This window comes from Lycium barbarum, chromosome 2 (assembly GCF_019175385.1).
Source record: "Lycium barbarum isolate Lr01 chromosome 2, ASM1917538v2, whole genome shotgun sequence".
Lineage (NCBI taxonomy): Eukaryota > Viridiplantae > Streptophyta > Magnoliopsida > Solanales > Solanaceae > Lycium > Lycium barbarum.
In genome coordinates, this window is record NC_083338.1 from 16,720,389 (window position 1) to 16,743,629 (window position 23,241).

A 23,241-nucleotide genomic window follows, 5' to 3' on the forward strand; every position below is an offset into this window, starting at 1 on the left:
AGGTCATTCAAACACAATTAAATCAACCAGGACAAATATTGGTGAATCTATAATACTCTCAGAAAGTCTTAAATTTGAAAAATTGTTTTGTTTCAAAAATATCGGTTGAGAGGGAGATCGAGGGACACCATTGAATCCGTTAGCTTAATTCTGAAAATTGTTTTTTCAAACTTATTGAACTTCCTGTTAAGCTAATCAAGTTGTTGATCACCCCGATTCTTGCTAATTCTATTAAAATGGAAAAACTGATATTGTATTACAAAACTCCTTAACAATTGTTCCATCGTGAGTTTTGAACACAAAATGAAACAACTTGATAACAAAGTTGTAAATTATTTATTGAAGAGAAGTGTAAGCATACAAACTAATTTTTGAGAATCGTAAAATCCTTAGTCATATCTATCAACATATCAGAGCCTTTGCAAGCATCATTTCTTAGCTACGGTCTAAGAAACGAAAATAAGCATATCTCCATGATCTCTTGAAAAGCAATGAACCACTTACACCCCAAAAGCTTAGTGCAAATTCTATTGCCATTGAAATGTATAATCAATCCACTTCATTTTTGTCACTCTCATCTTCATCATACTCAACATTAGGAACTGGACCACCTAAATTGCAGTTCACTACGAGTGGAAGCCCGTAAAATTTGTTTCCTTGCAAACTCATGGGATCAAAGCTTTGAAGTTGAGTGCTCAACGGTATCATACCTGATAAATTATTATCAAATAGATTCAAGTAGCTCAAAGTGGACAAACTCGAAAAGCTTTGTGGGATTTGACCATAAAGTTGATTTTTTGAAAGATCAACAGATTCCTATGCTTTCATGTCGCCAATGCCATTTGGAATCCTACCAGTTAGATCATTTTTTGAAAAATTAAATGATCTTAATCCTGCAAGACATGTTAGACTTATAGAAATATCTGCAGAAAGATTATTGCTAGACATACCCATACATGTAAACAACGCCAAAATGGTGTCATACTGGTACATGTTGCCTTTAGTCATCACCGCTACACTCTCTCTCAGGCGTCTGATAATAATAACCATACAAGTACATATCATCATCCAATACCTTTTTTCCTTTGACCATTGCACTGAAATTGCTAATACACCTCGGTATGATCCTACCGAATGTATTGTTTGCGAGGTCTAAGATCTGAAGATCTTTGAGGTGACAAAGTTCTTGAGGAAATTCACCATCGAATTTATTGGACCGAAGGATAAGGGCTATCAAGATTGGAAACCTCATTCCCAACCAAGCTGGTAATTGTCCAACAAACCCATTCTCAGCTAAATCTATTTTATTCAGTTTTGTGCAGTTTTCCGAGGATGAAGAAAATGGACCATTATGTCTATTTCTTCGGAAGTCCAAGGATCGCAAATCAGTCAAAACCTTCATGGATCTTGGTATGCCTCCAATCAAGTTATTGTCCCTCATGATTAAAACTGTCAACCCTAGCCAATTCATCCAACAATCAGGAATTTCTTCTGATAAATAGTTTCCCCCGAGGTTTAAGATCTCCAATTTATAAGATCCATTTTTTGCTTCACACAAAAAGTGAGATAAACCTTTCGAAAAAGAATTGTTCGAAAGATCTAGCTCAGCTACAGTGGTTGAAATCAACGGTAGTGGCCCGCTAAATTTGTTGGAACCCAAGTACATTAACCAAGGAGCATCTTCATTTCCAACTAACCAAGAAGGTGTTGAGATGATTGGAACCTCACCAACAAATTGGTTGTGAGAAAGATTGAGATATCGAGTTTGAGAAGACTAAGTTCCAAAACCAAGTTGGAACCTCACCTTGTATTCCACCACCTGATATGTCAACTTGCGTTATCATCTTCTGAGTTTGAAGCCACATAGGAAACAGAGGGCCTATATTCCAGCCGCCTATTTCCATGTACGTGGCTTGAAAAGGTGGAATCCAATTTTCACTCACTTTTAGAGTTAGATTATTTCCATATGTAGTGAAGTCCTTTAGATGTGTTAATTCAGAGAAATGACTTTCTGTTACAACACCTTCCAACGTATTGTTATAGATGTGAAAGTTGGCCAAGACTTTTTGGAAGAGTGCTGGTGAGTTTATTGTTTTCTAGTCTCAAATACCTCAAAGAGGAACTATTTCCCATTTCCGCTTTAAAGAAATTACTCCTACCGTTGAATAATTCAAATACTTCCCCATCAAATAGATTATCTGAGAGTTCAAGATATTCTAATTTCTTTAACTTTCCAATTAAGTTTTGGTAACTTTTCCAGAAAGCTTATTATCAGAAAGACCGAGATTTTAAGTTTTGTTATGTTTTCGCTCTTATTCGGTATCGCACCTTCAATACCACTAGAACTAAGGTAAAGATCTTCAAGATTACTTAGATCAAACAACCATCTGGGTAAAGACAATTGAAAGAGTTATAAGAAGCGCTGAATGTTGTGAGAGAAGTCAAGTTAACTGGACCGTCAGGAAACGGACCGGTAAACTTACTATAACTCAAATCAAAAGAAACGAGACAGGCGAGGTTGAAAACCCATTTGGGAACAGGAGAACTAAAGTTGTTCCAGGAAAGATCGAGGGTTTCAAGTGAAGAAAAATTGTGCTGAAGTAGAGGTTGTATATGATTAAGTGTACAAAGGGATAAACTAAGATCAACAAGAGAAGGAAGCATGTTAATGACCTGTAGCCAGTTAATTGCTTTGCAAAGATCCACATAATACATCTCCAAGTGCTCAAGACTCAAAAGACTTGGCAGCCACTCAAGGCTATTGATCCGTATATAGCTCGATTCTTCCCAATCACTAATTATGTGTAGCTCAATCACATGACGAGTTAGATTGTTGCACAAGACCCCTTCCCATTCGCAACAATCTTTCCAACAACCCAAGAAGAGGGAACATCTACTTCTTTATTCAAGCTCTCCAACGCTCGTTGCAAGGTTTCTCTGCAAATGCCTACACAAACAACAAACTTGGTGTTTGTCAAAATAAAGAACAAAAGAACCCACAGTGTTATTGCTAAAACTTTCATGATTGATGTATAAGGTTTTAGACTAGGAATTGACAAGTATGCGTGTCAAGTAGTTGATTGCTTATACTTTTGGCTAAGCTAGGCAATATGTATATATAGACATTAAGACCTGTAGAATTGACAGTTTGACTCGAAGACTTTTTGATTTTGAAGAGTTTTTTTTTTCTCTTCCTTTTAAACTATATATATCAATTAATTAGTCAAGAGGACTCCAAGTGTTCCCGACAACTTTATCAAGAGTCTCTGCTTGGGTCATGCCTGTACACCGCCCATATGAAGTAATTGACAGTTTGCCCTTCAAATGGGGCTGGTCGTTAATTTTATCCCTTCTAATGGGCTGGTCTTTAACTTTTGCCTTTTAAAATCGAATTTATCTGCACATAAATTTGGGGAAAGAACGCGCGTGCCTCCTAATTACCCACCCATATCTCCGTTACTTTCATACCCCCAGAAAAAATTAAAACTATTTATCTGAGATGCCCCAAATTATGATACCAACATGGTATATAAATATATTGAGATGGTATCATCGAAGATTGCTTCAGTCCTTCTCTTAGTCCTCCATGATACCATCATGGTATATAAATATACTAAGAGGGTATTATGAATGATAATGTTCATTTATTTAAAAATAGACACCTTTCTAAAAAAAATCTCTATATCATCGTCTTATATACATATATTGTGGTAGTATCATGGAGGACTGCTTCAGTCCTTTAATGAGACACTCCTCAGGACCATGGTACCATCGTGGTATATAAATATAGTGAGATGTTATCATGAAGAACTACTTCAGTTCTTCTCTTAGTCCTCCATCATACCATCATGATATATGAATATACTCCGATGATATCATGGAGGAAGGGGTTTGGGCGAGGGGACACGTCGGTAATTAGTTTGGGCTGGGCTGGGTAGAAGCGAAAATAGTTTGGGCTGGGGAGAAATTAGTGATGTTTTCCCTAAATTTTTTAAAGGCGCGGGACATAATTTGTGGAATAATGTGAGAGGTACCCCATCTGTTCAAACAAGACCCCACTAGAAACAAATCCAATTACAAAAATATTAAATTTTCATGCTAAACTTAGCCTATGTAGGAATACTAAGCAGTCAAAGATATATTAACATTTACCAGACACCTAATTACAACTGTTAGATTTTTGTATTTTCTCTTTTCATAGTATAGAATATATTTTGCTTAGATTAGGGGATTTCTTGTGACAGTCATCAGTATTAACGATCCCCAATATCATTATATTGCACGGGCAAATGTACAGTATCGTGGCCTTGGTTGGAGGGGTAAGCAGAGTAAACAAACGAAGAGAAGCACGAGGCAAAAAGAAGGAATCATTAGCCATTTGTTAAAAAATTAAGAAAATTGATAGTATTTTATGAGTTAGGTTAAGAATAATATTTTAGTTTACTTGAGCTGTCAAATTGACTAGTTTTCTCAACCAAAAAAAAGTACGCTAAAAGTAGCAAACCCACTTAATACGCCAAGGTGTAGTTTTTATGCGAAGTTTCTTGGCCCATCCATCCCTCTAATAGCTTCATTTAGATGTCACACTCATACTTCAATTCGGTTTGATGAAAGAACTCTGATGTCCTATTCTTCACGTACAATTGGCCTGTTATTATCCACTTATATTTAAATATAAGTAGTAGTTAGAATGGAAATTTTGTTCGCTATTTGATTAGTTATAACTCTCCTCATTTTATTTTATGTAGCATTATATTTTATTGATTTTTTGAAAAAAAAAGTTATTTTATCTGATGGGAATTAGAGTCCACTCATAACGGATGCTCTAAAAGCCCACTATAAAAAATAGGGCAAAAATGTTTGTCAAAATAATAAACAAGAGAACCCACAGTATTATTGCTAACACTTTCACGATTAATGTAAAATGTATTAGACTAGGAATTGAAAAGTATGTGTGTCAAGTAGCTGCTTGTCTTATATTTTTGCTAGACCAGTCAATATGTATATATGGATATTAAGAACTGTACAATAGTTGAAGATTAATGCTTAGTTTTAGAAAGATGATAGATGTAGATGTTGACTGATTGACTCCAAGACGTGTTGATTAAGTCCAACGGACTCTAGCGAGTCTTCCCCACAACATTATTTAGTGTCCCATATTGATAAACGTGTCCTTATAAACTTGGGGAAAGATCATGGATGCCCCTCAAATAAAACATTACCTGCTCATACCCCAGAAAAAATTAAAAATATTTACCCGAAATGCCCTCCAGTTATGATAGCAACATGGTATATAAATATACTGAGATGGTATCATGGAAGATGCTTCAGCCCTTCTCTTAGTCCTCCATGATACTATCTCAGTATATTTATATACCATGATGGTATCATGGAACATGCTTTAGTCCTTCTCTTAGTCCTCCATGATACCATCATGGTATATAAATATACCGAGACGGTATTATGAATGATCATGTTCATTTATAAAAAATGACACACTTTTTTCCAAAAAAAACCTCTATGATATATATACCGTGATGGTATCATGAACGACTGCTTGAGTCCTTCAATGAGACACTCCTCAGGACCATGATACCATTCATGGTATATAAATATACTGAGATGGTGTCATGGAGGACTGTTTCAGTCCTTCTCTTAGTCCTCCATGATACCATCATGGTATATAAATATACTGCGAAGGTATCACGGAGAGGAAGAGATTTGACTGAGGGGTATGCCGGGTAAATATTTTCAGCCGGTGGGGGTAGAAGCAAAAACAGTTTGGGAGGGAGCATGGGCGGGTAAATATTTTGTATTTGGGGGCAATTAGTGATGGTTTCCCTATAAACTTTGCTATAGTAAAAACGGCCTCAATAGAGGTGTATCCAAGACGTGAAGTTTACGGATTCTTATCCAATTTTAAATTTGATATGTACTCCCTCCATCTCAATTTATGTGAGGGTTTTACTCTTTGAGGAGTCAAACAACTCTTTTTTTTTACTACGGTTTTCTGCAATTCTTTTCATATATTGTGAATTACTCCCCTCGTCCCAATTTAAGTGTCATAGTTTGACTAGACACGAAGTTTAAGAAATAAAGAGACTTTTGAATCTTGTGGTCCTAAATTAAAGATGTGTATAATGTACTAAAATGTCCTTTGAATCTTGTGGTTATAAATTTATCATGTAGGATGTTTAAATTGTCAAATGGAAGGTAAGTCGCTCATTTGTTAATTAAGATTAATTCTAATTGGTGTCTTTATATGTAATAATCTCCAACAATTACTCAACTCCTTCAAATTATGGTTAACGTATTTAGTGTTTTTTTTTTTTTTTTTTGCATGTTGTTGGTTAAATAAATATTTAATTGCGCGTAAATACAACTGAAATAACAATGCTATCAAAATTGACTTATATTTTAAAGTGGAAAAATTACGTAGTGTAACTTCTTTTAAGAGGTAATTATGGATAATAACTACTATTTGCAATAGTTACATTTCGTAGCTACATTTTCATTTCGTAGCTACATGATACAACATCAAGCGGCTGTGCTAGAGTGGTTATTAGGTGTTGTCTCTGCCCGCGCAGGTTTGAACCCAGCCGAACACATTATTTTTCTTACATATTTTTCACAACTTCTTCTCCTTTGTATGAGTGTATCTGAGTGTATTTCGTCATATGTATGTCATATGTATTTGGCTCATATGTCTTGTATCTCATTTGTATTTGGCTTCTTGTCTTGTATCTGAATGTATTTACTTCTTGTCTTGTATCTGAATGTATTTGGCTTCATATGTAATTTGAATGTACACAATGTATTTTTTTTATTTTTTTTTGAAATACATTCAAATACAATGAATACATTCAACTTCGCGGCAACACGAATACATTGCAATACATGTGACATCATTTAGGGTTGGATACAACTGAACAGTGTATTCAAATACAATCAAATACAGCGAAAATGTCTAATGGTAGCTACAAATTATAAATATGAAAAAGGTAGTTTTGGATGGTTAATTGCACCTAAAAGGTAGTTATTTATGTAAATTGTCCTTTTAAAATCTTGTGCAAATTGGCCCACAGAAGAAGTGCCTCCTTCACTCATTGTCTTGTTTTTGACCATTGTCCCCTTTCCCATTTTCTTTCAGGCTCCATCACCATAGAGCTACTAAATCAAACGAGGCCAGATCCCCCAACTGGTTACAAGTTTTACAGGAGTTCAAGACTTAAACGTGAACTACTTTGGAGTAGATTTAAGTTAAATGTGGGTTTTTCAAGTTTGTTCGTTATTTGATTGAGTGTTGTTCCAATTGATTCTAAAATGTTAAGAGGAGTTCAAAGCTTAAATTTGAAGAAATATGTAGTAGATTCGAGTTAAATTTGAAGAAATATGTAGTAGATTCGAGTTAAATTTCAGAAGAGGCGCAGGGAAGAAGACAAGTGAGTGTTGTATAATAGTGTATAATATTGCATAATAGTGTATATGGATATAGAAACACCTCTATATTGTATAATAGTGTATATGGATGTATAAACACCTCTTATAATTTGATAAAATATTTGTTCACTGGTGTATAATGTTGTACATCGAGTTTTAAAACATTGTTGTGAGAAAGAAAATTAGAGTTTTGTATAATGTTGTAAAAATGGGTGTATAATATTGTATACTGGATTTTTGATGTCACGCCTTATTTCACGGGCTATGCGGGCACCTACCAATCCCACCCGGTAGGCGAACCCTTTCCCAAGGACTACTTAAATAAAATAACTTAAGAAATTTCATTGACCGTTCATTTAAAACATTACTTTAAGAGAAACATGAATACTCAAATGCATCCTTTATTTAACAACAATTTTTTCCAAAACCTAGTCTAGACGCGTACACTAGCTTCTATAACCATCAACTCAAGAAAAATAAACTCAAAGAAATAATTGTAGCTTCTGTCTAGGATGAGAATCAACAGGAAGCTCTAGAGTGGACATCATGAGTTCTTCAGAGACTATATGGATCTCGATCTTATCCTGCAACAGCTCTACACCCAAAAAAGGTATAGCAAAAGTAGTATCAGTATACACACGTACTGATAAGCATCATAGGCCAATAACGATTAGGAACACATATAATAAATAGAAGTTAATAGATAAGAATGAGTAGGCAATCGACACAACTAATAGGCAAGTTTAGAATAAGATCTGCGACCATTGGTTCCTCTATAGCCTTAATGTCAATCGAGAGCCTAAGTACAACCTTCTATTCCTCAATTCCGGTAATTCTACTAAGTGGATGCCCGCACCACTTACCTTATATCGATTATAAAGTAGGACAGAGAAATCTAACTATGTTATTTTCACCTTCTTGGCCACTGCTTCTAGTCCTTATTACATCCATTTCCTTCCATGGACTTCTATTTATTCTAACTAAACATCGTTTAAGAGGCACAACACAACCAAGACAGACAAGAAGGAAATCACGAATCAACGACCCCATAAGCGACTCAACTAACATCAATACCATGACTAAAATCAACCATATAAGTAAATGAGTAATGATTTCTTATGCAAATGCAATGAAGTGAGATGATGTGCAATGCCCATACTGTCTGTCAACGTACATACATGCTACGGATGGAAATCCTCCACGTCTCAATAGTCATGACCCATAGAGGACCCACGAAGTCCATGTACCAGTCACTCCGCACACAGCCCAGAGATGACTTCCATATTACTGTATGTAATCATTCTTTCCATATCAATCTCAGGCGTTTCCTTTCTCACTTCCATCATCAGTGCCATATCATGATCCATATCAAGGTACCATGCAAATGAGTATGAATGTCATGCATGATATCAATGCAAGTATGAATCACAGTCAAGAGCTCATTGTGCCTTTTCACAACACTAGTCACAATTCACAACTAGATCACTATTCTTTCCCCTTCCGATAAGTACAAGATAAGTGAGATATGAATGTTCTACGTAGCACAACATAGTAAAAAAGGTGACAAGCCCAACATAACAATCATGACAACAATCCAAATCATAGTAACAAGGCGACAAGCCCACAAAGTGTCAACAACAATACCAATCTAAGAATGTCCATCCCGACTTCATACCCGAAGGCTTAACACGATCTCTCCAACAATGACTAACTCCTACATATGCCTCACTAACTGAAGTCTAATAAGAGAGTAATAGTACATCAAGTTCATCGATTATATCCCTAACTCGTATATCAAATCTCATGTAAAAGCCACAAACTCCTCATACAACATAACTACAAGCCTAAACGACACAGAATAGTGACAAGCCTCACATAAATAGTACCAACCTAGAGTTTCCATCCTAACATCGTATCTGAATACCTAAGTGTGCTTTCTCCATCAATCTCTACTAATTACATGTGAAATAAAAACTGTAGTCTAACTCAAGTAAGTCGTTACCTACCTTGAGGCCTAGTAGGTGCCACAAACATCCTTCTTGAACTTCATCTTCTATCCCCAGAGTTTACCGCGACGAGAGGGGCTAGGAATGCAAGTTTAGATTAAGCAATGCGCTAAGAATATCTATTTAATACGACTCTAGAAAGATTCTAGAACATGTAAGAATTTCCCCGAGCCCACAAGAATAGAATTCAGAATTTTCCCCTTTTAAAAAGGTTTACTAAGTTTTCCTTGATTAAGGGCTCTATTGACATGGTAATCTAAATCCAAATAACTCATACTTCCTTTATTAACAAAAACCCCTAATTTCAAGAAAGACCCTTCCTTTACCCAATTAGGAAATCTAGATAATGATTTGAGAATAGTGAGGAGTGTTTTCCCCTAAGGTGAATCCTACTTAAAATGTTTAACCACCATTTTATTTATTGAAGAAACCATGTCGATAGCTAGGGTTTATTACTCCCAAGAGTTCTTTCCTAAATCCCCAAGGGCTCCTAAATACTAGAAATAAAGAAATGTAATCACAAGGATGATGATACATAAGGTGTAGTTTGAGGTTTACCTTCTCCAATGACAATGAAGTCATTTTAGATGTGCCTCCTAACCAGCTTCATAAGTGTAAAGGCTGAAAATGAGGGTCCAATCGCGAGATGAAGCATTAAATACGAGGTTAGGCTCAGCGATTCCTGCGGGGAGGAATGAGGCTCACTGGCGCGACCTCTCTCCAGTAGAGAATTTTTCCGCTGGGGCGGATTGACTTAAAAATATCACCTTCCGCTGAAGCGGATGAAGTACCGCAATGGCGGGCTCGCCAGCGCGGCCCGACTTTCGCTGGGACGAACCATTGAACCCGAAAATCCCGAGTGTGATTTGGGAATTGATTAAGAAAAGTCCGTAACAACAAAACGGGTCGTTACATTTGAACACTTTATAAGAAAATACTGGGCAATGCGACTGAAAACTTAAAAACTTGGCTATGTAGGTGTAATGTAGTGTTGAGGGTTGTACTTTTGCGTAATATTGTATATTAATTGGGGCCCAATTAAACCAAAATTGGGCCCATATTGGAGGTTTTTTCCTGGAATGGCCCACTTTCTACATAATCTTAAAATTACTTTGTATCTGTTAGTCCATTAAATTTAATCGTATCTTTTCTCTTCATCGTCAAACCCCTTTATTTTCTCTACTGTTTTAATTGTTTTCTTCTTCTTCTTCTTCTTCTTCTCCCCAATTTTACTGCTTCAGTTTATATATATATATATATATATATATATATATATCTCCAAATACTGTAGATTGAAACTTGAAGAATACAAGTCCACCATTGAAGGCCGATTGAAGCTTCGATTTTTGAAATTAGGTTGTTTCAAATTTGTTAGTTGTCTAGAATTTGGATTGGGTGTTGTTCCAATTGACTGGAAACATCAAGAGGAGTTGAAAACTTAAATTTGAAGTGATTTGGAATAGATTTGAGTTAAATTTTCAAAAGAGGCTCAAGGAAGAAGAAGAATTCGGGGCCTCGTCCTATTTATTAAATTTCACCAATGTTGATTAATATTGGAAAAATTGTTTGGGTGAAGCTAAAAATTATTGGGAAAGCTTGTAGCAACTTGAATATAGAGTGCTAGGTTGATTGAGTTTGATTAACGTTAGCTTTGGGAATTATACTAGTTGAAAAAGAAAGTTGAAGGTGAAACACAGATTTCATATACAATATAATACATCAATACAAGATTATAGTATGTGTATAATGTTGTATACTGGGTGTGGTGAACACAATTATACAACATTGCTGTACAAAATTATAAATAAGTGTATATTCACAATTTATGTTCAACTTTGGTGTAAGAGTTCTTCTTTTATCAGTATAGGAACGAAGATTTTGCTTGACTTCGATGGAATGTTCACCGATATGAAATTTGAGATTAATTTCGACATAATTATTATTGGGTTTGCTTGGAAACATCATGGGGATGTTGTTCCTATTAATTGGAAACACCAAGAGGAATTGAAAACTTATAGTAATTTGAAGTGATTTTGAGCAGAATTTGAGTTAAATTTCAGAAGAGGCTCGAGGAAGAAGAAGAACCTGTGCAGCTCCATTGATAGGATTCACTAGTGTAATATTGCACAATAGTGTATATAGGTATATAAACACCTCTTATACATTATTATACAATATTGATGCATTGTTTACAGGTATTTGGTGGATTTCTCACATTTTCTTCTTCTTCTTCTTCTTCTTCTTTTTCTTCTTCTTCTTCTTCTTCTTCTTCTTCTTCTTCTTCTTCTTCTTCTTCTTCTTCTTCTTCTTTGTTTTTTCAATATGGTAAATTTAATGTTGAAATTGAGGTGTAATGGTGACTAAAAGGTATTTTCTCCTGGAAATGTGTATTATCCTTGTTTATACACCTTTATACTATTGAGATACATCATTTAAATATTTGATATACAAGTCTATATATATTGTATAAATCTATATCAGCGTGTATAATTGTGCATATTATTAAAAACAATTGGCATGTAATGGAAATGGGAATCCAAGGATTGGAGACTTTTTTTATGGTGAATATGGACGAATTTTTTGGAGACTGATAAAGGGATTAGAAAAAGGTAGAATTTTTAGTAGGAAAAGAAAATGGAAATGGAAAACTCATATCTGTTAGGATTATGGCGTCTTGTGTTTAGTTAATTTTTAATTAGTGGTGTACGAACAGAGATTATACCGACTTTGTTGTACGGGGCAGAGTGTTGGTCAGTCAAGAACTCTCACGTTCAGAAGATGAAAGTCGTGGAAATGCGAATGCTGCGGTGGATGTGTGGGCACACTAGGAGGGATAAGATTATGAATGAAGATATCCGGGATATGGTGGGAGTGGTATCGGTGGAGGACAAGATCCGGGAAGCGAGGCTGAGATGATTTGGGCATGTGAAGAGAAGAGATACAGATGCCCCAGTGCGGAGGTGTGAGAGGTTGGCTTTGGACGGACTCCGGAGAGGTAGAGGTAGGCCAAAGAAGTATTGGGGGGAGGTATTAGACAGGACATGGTGCATTTTCAGCTTACCGAGGATATGATCTTAGATAGGAGGTTGTGGAGGACCCAGATTAGAATAGAAGGCTAGGAGGCAGTCTCGCTTTTTCTCTCGTCCTAGTAGTTGTAGTTTTGCTCATTCGTGTATTGTCATTTGATCTCTGCATATATTAGTTGGGTCTTGCACTTCGATTATCTTATTTATCTACGGTAGTTACTGTTCCTTTCTTTCTAGACTACTTTATCATGACTTTCTCGCTTTAATTCTTGTTTTCATATTGTTTTGATATGCTTGTCCCTATCTGACCTTTTGTCTTGTTCTCTCTTGAGCAAAGGGTCTTTTGGAAACAGCCTCCCTACCTTTCAAGGTGGGAGTAAGGTCTGGTACACTCTACCCTCCCCAGACCCCACATTGTGGGATTCTACTGGGTATGTTGTTTTTGTTGTTGGTGTACGAACAGAGATTACAAACCTCCTTTTAAAAAAAAAAATCTTGCAATGTTATATTTGGGTCCTTATGTTGCAATATATATTTATGGGTTGTATCATGATGAAATCATCCCTAAATTCTATTTGTAGAATTTGTTAACGAGTAAAGGTAGGTCATGGTTTTATCGCCCATGCGAGCCAGGTGATTCCCACGTAAAAATCATCGTGTCACACTTCTATTTCTTTTTTTAGTCAACCGTACTCTGCTCTCAAAGTCCCCGTTGTTGAAGAACCAATGTATGAGTTGCAGCTAAGGGTGAAATGCATTATGAGAGATGTTGAAAGGGGTTGGTTGCCCTGCTATAACAGGGCGAGTATGTTTTCATTGTGATTCGTCTGAGCTATCCCAGTGAACTTTCTTGGTTAAAAGGCCCGGTTGTCACCCCCGTAATCAAAAGACAACTTCAATTTCCTAATAAAGACATCGGCATGACATCGTAGTAATATAAGATTGAGTTGGGATAGTATTAGGGTATGGGACAAACTAGTTCACCTGTTTACTTGTTTTGCTGTTTTGATTTGAAATATGGCCTTTCAGTATGCAATATGTAAACTTTGAACATGGCAGCAGCCATTTGAAAGCAAGACAATTACTACAAATAATCTACTTTTGTAAGTGAACTCTAACATGAACTTACTGGTATTTGAAAAGATTCTCTAACAAAGCAGAATTCCTGCTGCATCTTTCTTGGAACATAAATACACTCGATCCGTCAAAATTGACGCCTTGCGTCAGCTCGATTACAAGTTTAGAACTCATAATTCTATGAGAAAGGCCGGCTGCAAGAATTACATTCTTATCTCAGTAAAAAAATGACTACGGGATACCAACCAAAGCAAAATATGTGGAACTTTTCCATCAAGTGCTAAACGTTTAGACTACGACACACTGAACCATTGATCAATAGGAAACAACTTGGCTAAGAGGAGCTTCCTTAAGGTTACAAAAAGTAACGCCTGCTTCTTGATTCACAAGCGGCTGATGCAGAATGTCTTGTTTCAGGAATCAAGCAGTTTTTACTTTCCGTGATGTGTGACGACGGAATAGACTAATAAGATCGTCAAGACCCTGTCGAACAATACCATCAGATTGGTTAGATAAGTTCACTATATTTTGATAGGTAGACAAATCAAGGATGTCTTAGTCTCAGTTTGGTATAAATTAGTAGTGTTTGGGAACGGTAGAATTCGTAAACCAAAATAAGGGAATCAGGATTGCAAACCAGAAGACATACCCTGGTGGTGATAAAAAGAAAACTGAAAAGTGTAATCAAGTATGATCCTAGAACCAACAACAAAAGCAGGTCGAATGTCACGCTGGCAACCTGCAAAAAGAACATTTTAAGCAGTTAATTGCACAAGTAAATAAATGGAGAAAGATTTAACTGCAGGTAATTAACAAGCAAATGCAGTTGACAATATGACTATAAATATTGGCTTAAAACAAAAGTAATGGGCCACTCAAGCTTAAATCAGAAAGCAGTGAAAGAGGAAAACTTTAGTTACAAAATAGGTCTGAAATGTTGAAATCACAGTGGTCAGAGATACTTTTTTTTTTTTTTTTTTGATGAAAATAAGTGGTCGGAAATTCTCATATTCATCACCCATGAGATATGGTACGACCCCTTCTGTCCATATAATAAATTTTTCATGTCTGAAAATATAGAGTGAACTATTCGAACATGCGTGTACTACTGTAACAACTGGCTCCACTAAAACCAAACTTCACAACTGTTCCTACATTCCCTTGTCTTTCTGCATGCCAGCTGAAGAGATCTCATGGTAAGGCCTGGTTTAGTAATCTTGTTGTATTTTACAGGCTTATCTATATGTAGTTGGTTATTTTGAACATCTTAATGTATGAGAGCTGTGATGAATATATTTATATAGGCAGCTCGTGGGGATATTGATCGAGTTAAGACTATACAAAAAAGTCTTCACATTACATTTAAGCAGATACTTGTATTTCAAACTTCTACAGAATTATACTATTATTTGCGTGATGTTAGGAACCACGGGCAAGGATAACAGATGGGATGGAGTTATTTACACACCTGATATATATGCAACTTAATCGTAAAAAAAGTGAACGTTCCATCTTGAGTCTCATGCTGAACATTCACCTCTACAGTATGATCAGCTAATTCCTGAAGTATTAAAAGCACATGTTGGTCAAAACAAGAAACTAAAGGCACAGATACCTTAAGGAGCTCAAATTGAAGTATGTCGGTGCTCAAAAGAAAGCCTGAAGAGCTAATTTGGTCCAACCAAACAACTCCATGTTCACCAGTAGCATGGAACACCATTACAGGTTAAAGATGTGCATAAAACTGATGGACCAGCTAGTCCGTAACCAAGTAATAGCCTAATAGGTAAAATTAAATTTCCATTCTGCTCTCTTTTAAAACATTAATTGCCAAAGCAAAATGACCTAGCCAAGCCATTATGACAAGGGATAGTGATATACACAAAGATGTCCATTATATTATACACACCAAGACATTATGAGGATATTTATAAGGAAAAAATATAAACAATTAATTACTCAGAATATTTAAACATAGCATGCATCTAAAATACCTTCTCTAGTGCCTTAATAAGCTGGTCGTTTTTTGAAAGAAAAGGTGCCACTCGAGGTGTTGTAGATAAAAGGTCTATCTAAGACCTTATGTAGGAAGGATTGACAGCTAAACTACTATCATCTGCAAATATGTTTATGCTTTTCTGCTTCTGGCTGTAAATGTGTCTCTGTGTATAAAGAAATTTGTTGAAGACACACTTGCAAAGGAAGTCTACCAAAATTTGAGTCACACGAAGCTGCAGAATAAAGGAGAAAGAAAGCAATATACAAAAAACGCTTTGATTATCTAAAACTCTGAACCAGCAGAATCACTCGATTAGTGATTCTGCAGAAGTAATTATCTGCTCTCTATAACAAAAGACAGGCAAAACAAAATCCTACATATACAAATGCAAATGGGCTCTGATATATAGTCCCCCACCCCAAAGAAAAAAAATTCTACAGAAGATACATACGTGTTTCCCTAATCATAATTTGTCATTGACAATTGGACTAAGCAATGTAATGAGGAGAATAAATAAATCTTTCATAAAATCATTCTCCAGAAGTCTCAAATAGTATACTGACACTCTGACAGAACTACTCAAAATTCAACCCTTTTCTTATAAGGTAAATAATACTCCAAATAAATAAATCTTTCCTAAAATCATTCTCCAGAAATCTCAAATAATATACTGACACTCTGACAGAACTACTCAAAATTCAACCCTTTTCTTATAAGGTAAATAATACTCCCTCAGCTTAAAAAAAAGGTAAATAGTACTCTGTCCCAATTTATGAGAATCAACTAGGTCTCAAAAGGAGCATGCATGACAAGACCTATAAGAGGCCAAAAAGCTCGTCTTCCTTTCTTAGATTCACTGTTCTGCTGTCATTGTTTATTTCTCATATAGAAGACAATGTCATCATTGGAAATATAAGGTTTTATCAATTCATGAAATCAGCGGTGCAATGGCTTAAACAAAAAATTTGTACTCCAAGGGAAAAGAGGTAGACTAAAGTCAGTCCTTAAAGCTAGACTTTTAGCAACAAGCTGTCTACGTAATGGCTTAATTAGACAAAAAATGATTTGAGGCTTCACTGGTAAACTGTCTACGCAGGAAACCAGATATTCAACAAATGGCCGTCAGAGAAGTTTTATAAATAGTACAAAGAGGTATTAGAAGCTAGGCCACAACCTTTATTTCTCAAAAAAAAAAAAAAAAAAAAAGAGAGAACAGACAAAAGAGGCGCTAATCTCTACCTGCTATCAGCCAGACCTCCCGTGCTTTCCAGTAATTCAGGTGCAGCAGAAAGTTCAGAAAGTGTTGCTGCTGTGACTTTCATCCTTGAAAACTGTTCATGCTTCCAGGCTACCAACACCGTTTAGTAGCTTTAGCACAGTAAAAAGACTAAACATTGCATATAAAGACAATTAAACAAGTAAAGATGGGTATATCTGATTGCTTTAGCAACCAGTAAGAACAAGCTATTTAACAGAGAGAGCATTCAAGTTTAAGTGGGAGGCGTAATCTGTAGTCTACAGAACATGACTGTCACATAGTAGTCAATAAAATAGCTTAGAACAAGCTCTCCAGCTGGTTACACAACAGAAACTGAAACTGTCAAAAACTTCTATGCAAATTACATCAGTGAGGGTTTAACTTCTATCCATGACAAAATTATAGATTAATGATGCATAAAAAATCGTAAACGCATTTCTAGTTACTAAGTGACAAGGAAACATGACGAAAGATTTCCATTTCCTTAACTTCATGGAACATTCTTCATCCAAATCCAAAGACTTCCAAGGCTACTTTGCAGATTAAATCTGGAAAGGAAGCCTGAAAAATTAATTATATTCACTATTAAGTCAACTTTTTTCCTAGTCCCAGAGAACTGTTTGAAATTATAAGCCAACATGGGGGAGAGTAGGTGAAGGAGTGTTATTTGAGCATAACAGGGATGAGCAGGTTGACTGGGGGTGCTTTTTGGAGGAAGGAAATGCGATTAGTATTCTCTTTCCAGATTCCTCCATCAAGGTCAATCTATTCATGTACATGGTAATAGAGAGGGTGGTTAAAAAGGAGTATGGAGATGTCGCTCTCCGATAAGATCAGATGTGAATTTCCTCCCGAACTCTAGGTGAAAGATGCTGCATAGTAGCCTTTTTTCTGTGGTTCATTTTCTTTTGAATTGAAGTGTCATTTCAATAAGGTAAAACTGAGCATTTCACAAAGCTCAAACATATTATTAGTCCCAAAGACAAAGATGTTTTACGGGCAAAAAAGAAGGGGTCAGGGGGCGGATGACCACTAAGTTACTACAATTGCACAAATAGCACCCAAGCAACCACTGCATATGCACAAATCCATGAATATTGTCAATGAGATCAGTGATTATGACTAAACTGTACGCTGAATGCAAATCTCACGCTGAACAGGATTCTGAGTGCTTATTCTAAGGTGCCTACCAAGTTCAAATTACCATCAAACAAGAGGTATTTCAGTTCTATTTATAACGATCAAAATATGTTTATTGATTGAAATGATAGATTCTCTTCGAATGTTAATGTATTTTAGTTATAAACAGTTTGGCGTTGATTTACGTCTCAAATATAGTAGTTAAGCTTGGCACTTAAAAATTTTTTGGTCTTCCCTCTGTTTGCTAGAATCTTGAACTGCAGTGTGACTGAGAGATAGCATAATAACTTTAAATCGATACCATCCTAAAGAACCTGGTCAATGAGATACTGTTTGAGTTCTCAGGGGTCGAACAGTTGAGTTGAGTTAGAAATACTGTTAAAAATTATAGTAGATGCTCATAGATATGATCAAAATCTAAGTGCGCAAAATGATTTTGACAGCGGAATTGTGAAATAAGAAAGTTATCATAGTATCACCTTAGGTGAGCAGGATAATGTTAGTATTTGAGGTGAACGGATGCTTTTAGTGAAGTGTAAGTAGTGTCGAACGGGCCTTTACACTGCCCCAGATGATTGTTCCTTTGTGAATTTCTTCAGTGTATGCCCTTTCTTTCCTTCTACTTTCCCTTCCTCCCCCTCCCCCCCCCCCCCCCCCCCCACACACACCACACACATATATAATGTGGCTGTTATGCAGTGTTTATCTTACAAAAAATAATGTCTAATCCATATGTGAGTTCCTTTGGAAGATCCAAGTACTTTCTGTCATTAACCTTTTCTTTGGGATTATTAATTCTTATAACAGGCAGTCCTGCAAAAGTATTAGTGACATCTTTGTACAATATGCATACAATATGTTAATTAACCATATGGTACTTTTAAGAATTCTCATGTGACATTTCAAAACGTTATGTAATCCATTGGGACCAACTGAGATTCCGTACTATTTCAAAGAAGTAATATCTGACTCATTCGATGGATTATTCCATCCTTCTATATCGGGATCATGTAAGTAACTTAACTGGAGATACTTCTAGACTAGTACCATGTTAGAGATGAAAATTTTGTTTCTATGATGTTCTTGTTACACACATTGTTAACGTGACTGAAATTTTTAGCATCTCATTTTGCATAATGCTATGAGAATTGGAAGTGGTCCAAATGCTGCAGTTCAGGGACAGTCGTACGACGCATCTGCAGTAGTCCTACCTCCTCCTCTTCCTCCTGTTGCGGTACCTCCCTCTTCTGCACCATCTCCTTCTCTTTCTACATCTTCCACTTTGATTCCTACCCTTGTTGATGCTCCTGAACCAGATACCAAAAGGTCTTCAAATCTAGTGAAGCCATCATCATTCTTTGGTCCTCCTCCTTCCTGTTCTCCACTGATACCACCTGATTCTTCATCTGTGCCAACTGCTCCTCCACTTCATCCCCCTGGGAATCTACAATGCCCTTACGGAGCTCCTTTGCTTCAGCCATTTCCTCCTCCCAATCCGCCTCCATCTCACTCCTACCCCAAACAACGGGGTCTGAGATTCAGGGACAAAGTTAATAGGGACTTGCCAAGGTTATATGGACTTCAATTTCTTGCTTTCCTTTCTGAATAATTTTCTTTGTAGTACTGCAAACTAGTTATGGAGTCTGCAAATTGTTAGAAACTAAATATTGGAGGGTTCGGTTTTAGTTTTGTTGGTGTAGCTAGTTGATTAGCTGGACAGGACGAATCCAAATCAACCAGGATGAATATTGGCGAATCTATAATACTCTGAGAAAATCTTAAATCTAAAAAATTATTTTGTTTCAAAATATCTGTAGAGAGAGAGAGACTGAGGGAAACTATTGAATCTGTTGGCTTAATTCTGAAAATTGAATGATAAGAATTCGTTTTTCAAACTTATTGAACTTCCTGTTAAGCTAATCAAGTTATTGATTACCCCGATTCTTGCTAATTCTATTAAATTGAAAAACCTGATATTGGATTACAAAAGCTCCTTAATAGTTGTTCTATCGTGAGCTTTGAACACAAAATGAAACAACATAATAACAAAGTTGTACATTATTTATTAAAGAGAAGTTTAAGCATATAAACTAATTTTTGAGAATAGTAGAATACTTAGTCATATCTCTCAACATATCGGAGCCTTTGCAAGCAACCATTCCCAGCTACGGTCTAAGAAACGAAAATAAGCATGTCTCCATGATCTCTTAAAAAGCAATGAACCACATACACCCCAAAAGCTTAGTGCAAATCCTATTGCCATTGAAATGTAGAACCAATCCACTTCATCTTTGTCATTCTCATCTTCTTCATACTCAAGATTTGGAGTTTTACCACCTGAACTGCAGTTCACCAAGAGTGGAAGCCCGCAGAGATTGTTTCCTTGAAAACTAGTGGGATCAAAGCTTTGAAGTTGAGTGCTCAATGGTATCATACCTGATAAATTGTTATCAGATAGATTCAAGTAGCTCAAAGTGAACAAACTCGAAAAGCTTTGTGGGATTTGACCATAAAGTTGATTTTCTGAAAGATCAATAGATTCCAATGTTTTCATGTCGCCAATACCATTTGGAATCCCACCAGTTAGGTTATTTTTGGAAAAATTAAATGATCTTAATCCTTCAAGACGTGTTAGACTTATAGGAATATGTCCAGAAAGATAATTGCTAGACATATCCATACTTGCAAACAACACCAAAATGGTGTCATACTGATACATGTTGCCTTTAGTCATCACCATTGCACTCTCTATCAGATCTCCCGGATAATAGGAATAATTTAACTCAAAATCTTCCACTTCCGTTTTTTCTTTGACCATTGCACTAAAATTGCTAATACACCTTGGTATGATTCCAATGAATGTATTGTTTGCAAGGTCTAAGATCTGAAGATCTTTGAGGTGACAAAGTTCTTGAGGCAATTCACCATTGAATTTATTGGACGGAAGGATAAGGACTACCAAGGTTGGAAACCTCAATCCCAACCAAGAAGGTAATTTCCCAACAAACTCATTCTCAGCTAAATCTATTTTATGCAGTTTTTTGCAGTTTCCTAAGGATGAAGGAAATGGACCATTAAGTCTATTTCTTCGGAAGTCCAAGGATTGCAAATTACTCAAAACCTTCATGGATCTTGGTATGCCTCCAATCAAGTTATTGTCCCTCAAGATTAAAACTCTCAAATTTGGCCAATTTATCCAACAATCAGGAATTTCTTCTGATAAATAGATTTCCCCGAGGATTAAGATCTCCAATTTATAAGATTCATTTTTTCCTTCACACAAAAAGTTAGATAAACCTTTTGAAAAAGAATTGTTCGAGAGATCTAGCTCAGTTACATTGGTTGAAATTAACGGTAGTGGCCCACTAAATTTGTTGGAACCCAAGTATATTAACCAATGACCATCTCCGTTTCCAACTGACCAAGCAGGTGTTGAGATGATTGGAACCTCACCAACAAATTGGTTGTGAGAAAGATTGAGAAGTTTAATTTGAGAAGACAAGTTCCAAAACCAAGTTGGAACCTCACCTTGTATTCCACCATCTGATATGTCAACTTGCGTTATCATCTTCTGAGTTTGAAGCCACATGGGAAACAGAGGGCCTATATTCCAGCCGGCTATGTAAATGTACATGGCTTGAAAAGGTGGAATCCAATTTTCACTCACTTTTAAAGTTAGATTATTTCCAGATGCAACGAATACCCGCAATTGGGTTAATTCAGAGAAATGACTTTCTGTTACAACACCTTCCAACCTATTGTGACTGATGGAAAATTCTTCTAGCACTGAAAGTTGACCAAGACTTTTTGGAAGAGTTCCAGTGAGTTTATTGTTGTCTAGATACAAATGACTCAGAGAAGAACTATTTCCCATTTCTGCTTTAAAGAAATTACTCCTACCGTTGAATAATTCAGATACTTCCCCATCAAATAGATTAGCTGAGAGACCAAGATATTCTAATTTCTTTAGCTTTCCAATTAAATTTGGTAACTTTCCAGAAAGCATATTATTATAAAGATCGAGATATTTAAGTTTTGTTATGTTTTCGCTCTTACTCGGTATTGCACCTTCAAGTCCACCCCCTCCCCCCCCCGAGATCAATATATTCAAGATTACTTAGATCAAACAACCATGTGGGTAAAAGACAATTGAAAGAGTTAAAAGAAGCGCTGAAGGTTGTGAGAGAAGTCAAGTTAACTGGACCGTCAGGAAACGGGCCAGTAAAGCTACTCTCACTCAAATTAAGAGAAACGAGACTGGCGAGGTTGAAAACCCAATTGGGAACAGGAGAATTAAAGTTGTTCCGGGAAAGATCGAGGGTTTCAAGTGAAGAAAAATTGTGATGAAGTAGAGGTGTTATATGATGAAGACCACAATTGAATAAACGAAGATCAACCAGAGAAGGAAGCATGTTAATGACCTGTAGCCAATTAGTTGCATTGCTGAGATCCACATAACGCATCTCCAAGTGCTCAAGACTCAAAAGACTTGGCAGTCACTCAAGGCTATTGATCCGTATATAGCTCGATTCTTCCCAATCTGCCCTATCACTAATTATGTGTAGCTCAATCACATGACGATTCAGATTGTTGCACACGACCCCATCCCATTCACAACAATCTTTTCCGACAACCCAAGAAGAGAGAAGATCTATGGGATCATCTACTTCTTTCTTCAAGCTCTCCTACGCTCGTTGCTCACTTTCTCTGCAAATGCGTACACAAACAACAAACTTGGTGTTTGTCAAAATAAAAAAACAAGAGAACCCATAGTGTTATTGCTAACACTTTCATGGTGTGGAAAGTGCAATGTTTTAGACTAGGAATTGAAAAGTATGTGAGTCAAGTAGCTGCTTGCTTGGTTTTTTTTTTTTTTTAACTAGGCCAGACAATATGTATATATAAATATTAAGAACTATATAATAGTTGAAAATTAATGCTTAGTTTAGAAAGATATGCATGTATGTGTGGACTGGTTGATTCGAAGACGTGTTGATTAAGTGGAGAGGACCACCAAGTCTTCTCCACAACTTTATCTAGTGTCCACATTGATAAAGTTGTCCTTGTAAACTTTGCAGTAATAAAAACACGGCCCCCAACACAGGCGGATCCAGGATTTGAAGTTTACGGATTCTTATACAATTAATTTTTAATTTAATATATACTTCTTCCGTCCCAATTTATATGAGTGTTTTATTATTTGGGGAGTCAAACAACTCTTTCTTTGACTACAATTTTCTCTGACTTTTTCATATATTGTGAGTTAGTATTAATTATGCAGACTTAGTAATACTT

General features: G+C 36.2%; 3 protein-coding genes across 6 annotated transcripts; 1 reads left to right on the forward strand and 2 right to left on the reverse strand.

Annotated features, from left to right (window-relative positions):
* Positions 1-549: 549 nt before the first annotated feature.
* LOC132628402 (receptor-like protein EIX2) lies at positions 550-1,904 on the reverse strand. Its single transcript, XM_060344185.1, has 3 exons — positions 1,805-1,904; positions 1,012-1,692; positions 550-710 (listed from the first exon to the last, which is right to left on the reverse strand). The coding sequence occupies exons 1-3, from the start codon at positions 1,902-1,904 to the stop codon at positions 550-552; spliced, it is 942 nt and encodes a 313-aa protein (XP_060200168.1).
* An 11,700-nt stretch (positions 1,905-13,604) lies between these two features.
* On the reverse strand, positions 13,605-22,848 carry LOC132626268 (receptor-like protein EIX2). Of its 4 annotated transcripts, none has more exons than XM_060341074.1 (6): positions 20,062-22,848; positions 16,788-16,896; positions 15,544-15,711; positions 15,018-15,110; positions 14,199-14,288; positions 13,605-14,032 (listed from the first exon to the last, which is right to left on the reverse strand). In XM_060341074.1, exon 1 carries the CDS (start codon positions 21,950-21,952, stop codon positions 20,075-20,077), a length of 1,878 nt encoding a protein of 625 aa, XP_060197057.1. In that variant the 5' UTR covers positions 21,953-22,848; the 3' UTR covers positions 13,605-14,032; positions 14,199-14,288; positions 15,018-15,110; positions 15,544-15,711; positions 16,788-16,896; positions 20,062-20,074. The 4 variants fall into 4 exon arrangements, with proteins under 4 accessions (XP_060197057.1, XP_060197056.1, XP_060197055.1 ...); XM_060341073.1 differs by having other exon boundaries at positions 15,544-15,780; XM_060341072.1 differs by lacking the exon at positions 15,544-15,711.
* LOC132628403 (mRNA-decapping enzyme-like protein) lies at positions 19,088-19,555 on the forward strand. The gene has a single exon (XM_060344186.1). The coding sequence runs from the start codon at positions 19,088-19,090 to the stop codon at positions 19,553-19,555; it is 468 nt and encodes a 155-aa protein (XP_060200169.1).
* Positions 22,849-23,241: the final 393 nt, after the last annotated feature.